This window comes from Galeopterus variegatus, unplaced genomic scaffold (assembly GCF_000696425.1).
Source record: "Galeopterus variegatus unplaced genomic scaffold, G_variegatus-3.0.2 Scaffold4739, whole genome shotgun sequence".
NCBI classification, from domain to species: Eukaryota; Metazoa; Chordata; class Mammalia; order Dermoptera; family Cynocephalidae; genus Galeopterus; species Galeopterus variegatus.
The window spans coordinates 175,569-178,242 of record NW_007730850.1 but is presented as its reverse complement, the minus strand read 5'-3'; the positions used below and the strand labels follow the sequence as shown (position 1 = coordinate 178,242).

Below are 2,674 nucleotides of genomic sequence, written 5' to 3'. Positions count from 1 at the left end.
AAAGGCTAGCTGGTTTGCTTAGTTAGGGCATGGTGCTGATAACACCAAGGTCTGGGGTTTGATCCCTGTACTGGTCAGCCAAAAAAAAAAAAAAAAAAGACTGGTAACATTAGTATTTTCTTTTTCATCCTGCTTGTTTACAGCAATAAAAAAAAATGTGTTGCTAAGAAAAAATTGAAAACGTGCTAGAACCTGAGTTGTCAAGTTATTAGTGCCATTGAAATTTGATTCCCTGAGGATACAGTTTTATTATCTCAAGGATGAGATTATTTCATAGAAACAGAGGCTCTATAAAATCAAGGTTATATATGTTTTATTTCCTTGGTCTTTCTTTATACTCCATAATCTGAATCATTGTTTTTATTGGATGCCAAGTCTTTTATTTTCATTTAATTATAATTTATCATTAGGAAACTAAATTGAGAATTGTTCATTTCTTGTAATAGCCTATGCTTAATAACTCTATAGGTTATGATTCTTATAGGCTCTGAAACCAAACATTATGTCTGTTGTGACATGACTAAATTATTAAGGTAAATTGTTAGAAAACCTAAAATCTATTTAACACATTGTATTTTGCCAATTTTTTTTCTTCTTTCTGTATTTAGGTGTTCAGTCAGCTTGGATCTGTGCTGAAAAACTGTGACATTTCAATACATCTGGTAGAGGTGAGCCAAAAATTAAGTGAGATTCAAGCATTGACACTGACTGAAGAGAAGGTCCCATTAGAGCGAAATGCTGGATCCCCAGTATATATGAAAGGTATTTCTAAGGCTGGGATTCCAGTATCCTGGTACCGAGATCTGCAAGATGTTCCAAAAGGTAATTTCTTTACATTGATTACTGAAGAATTTTGATCATGACTCCTCACAGTAGTGATAGGTGACCATAACCTTTTATAGCAGTATAATAGATTTTGAGTTATTGCTGCCAAGTCCCTTATCCATGGAGAGTAGCTTTTTTCCTAGAAAAGAGCATCATATTAGAAAATAAAATTGCGTAACATTAAGAGGAGCAGTGTATTTCATGTAGTTTTGTTTTAAAAAAACAAAACATGAATCTCCATTAAACTTTTTAGTATTTCCTGATAGCTGAGACAGTACTGATGATGAAGCAGCCCAAGGCAGCAGCGGTTGAAGGAAGCAGTAAATGGATTTAGTTTAGTTAACTAATCTTTTGAAAATCCTACTTGCCTAAAGGTAAGCAAGGTGTGGTGATAAAATCCCTGACTAGTCAGGAATCTTATAGTGATGAGTCCTGGCTCAAACTTAAATTGCTGGTATGATCTCTGGCAAGGCACCCAAAGCCATTCCTGGCCTCAGCCTTCTCAGATGATTTTATGAAATTCAAATTCCCTTTCAGCTAACACATTTGAGTTATTTCTTTCAGGTCTAGTGATGAATAAAATGGTTTAGCTGGTAATTCAGGTATTTCAGCTCTCTGACCCTGTTAATGTGGAAAATGAGAACAGTAGTAACTGTTCCTTTGTATGATCTGCAGGAGTAGGTTTTCCAGGAAGACCTGCATAAGTCTGTGGTAGTGATGATTATTTAAGTATCACAGGTTACAGTACTAAAGAATTAGGCATTTTCTTTTTTATAGTTAACGTTCAAAAAGTTAAGTGCCTTAAAATGCTGAAACATTTTTTTTTTCTATTTTTAAATAGGGTACAGCTTTTATCTTGCACATGAATTTTTTGATGTTCTTCCTGTGCATAAGTTTCAGGTATTGATGGAAAAAAAGATGTTTATAATTGAATAACAAAAGGAGTTGTATTGTAAGAATGAACTTTTATGGTGTTTATAGTACATGAATATTACTTATTGAAGTTATTTTTAACTATTATTTGGAATTCGATGAACATAAATAACTAAAAATCAAAAATGAGGTATTAAAGGGAATTCTTAATTTTCCTGGGGTAATTATTATGAATTCTTAATTCTTCTGGGATGAAGAAGTGAGAGAATGTAAAATGGCATTAGTACAGTGAAGGGTTTATTTTGGCAAATTTTTAAAAATTCCAGAGATTAAAATATTTTCATTCTTTCTGTGAGGAAATTTAAGATTTGGTGGTAAGGTGTGTGTACTGGTAACTTAAGGCTAAGACCAGTTCTGATTACCATGTAGTGATTTGTTAGCAGAAGCTTCTTTTTTTTAAAAAAAATATGACCGGTAAGGGGATCTCAGCCCTTGGCTTGGTGTTGTCAGCACCACGCTCTGCCAGTGAGCGAACCGGCCATCCCCATATAGGATCCGAACCCAGGGCCTTGGTGTTTTCAGCACCGCACTCTCCCGAGTGAGCCACGGGCCGGCCTAGCAGAAGCTTCTGATTGTTTCTCCTGAGTCTATTTTCCATTTTGGGGGCTCTTTCCATGCTGTGTGTTTTCTTACCTTCTACACCTCCATCTCTGTTATTGCTTCCTCCCTTATAACATGAACAGTTTGCATATATCAGTCTACTCATATTGTTCAAAGGAAATGAAGTAGTGCTTTTAAGTAATTTTACGTAGTAAAGTGCCCCATAAATATTATTTTTGGTAAGAAGTGAAAGCTAAGTTATTTTTGGTAGAGGCAATTTTGAGAACAAACTTGTAAAAATTTGTTTTTATGCATTATTTTGTGTTTAGAAAACACCACACGGATGGCGAGAAGTATTCGTTGACATTGATCCGCA

General features: G+C 34.8%; 1 protein-coding gene across 1 annotated transcript in view; it reads left to right on the top strand.

Moving 5' to 3' along the window:
* The first annotated feature begins 418 nt into the window (after positions 1-418).
* Positions 419-2,674, top strand: part of LOC103603676 (NADH dehydrogenase [ubiquinone] complex I, assembly factor 7) — a 7,784-nt gene continuing 5,528 nt past the window's right edge. Inside the window, exons 1-2 of the mRNA XM_008588246.1 lie at positions 419-822; positions 1,667-1,725. Coding sequence (XP_008586468.1) covers positions 756-822; positions 1,667-1,725 — 126 coding nt within the window. The 5' untranslated portion in view covers positions 419-755. The remainder of the gene's footprint in view (positions 823-1,666; positions 1,726-2,674) is intronic.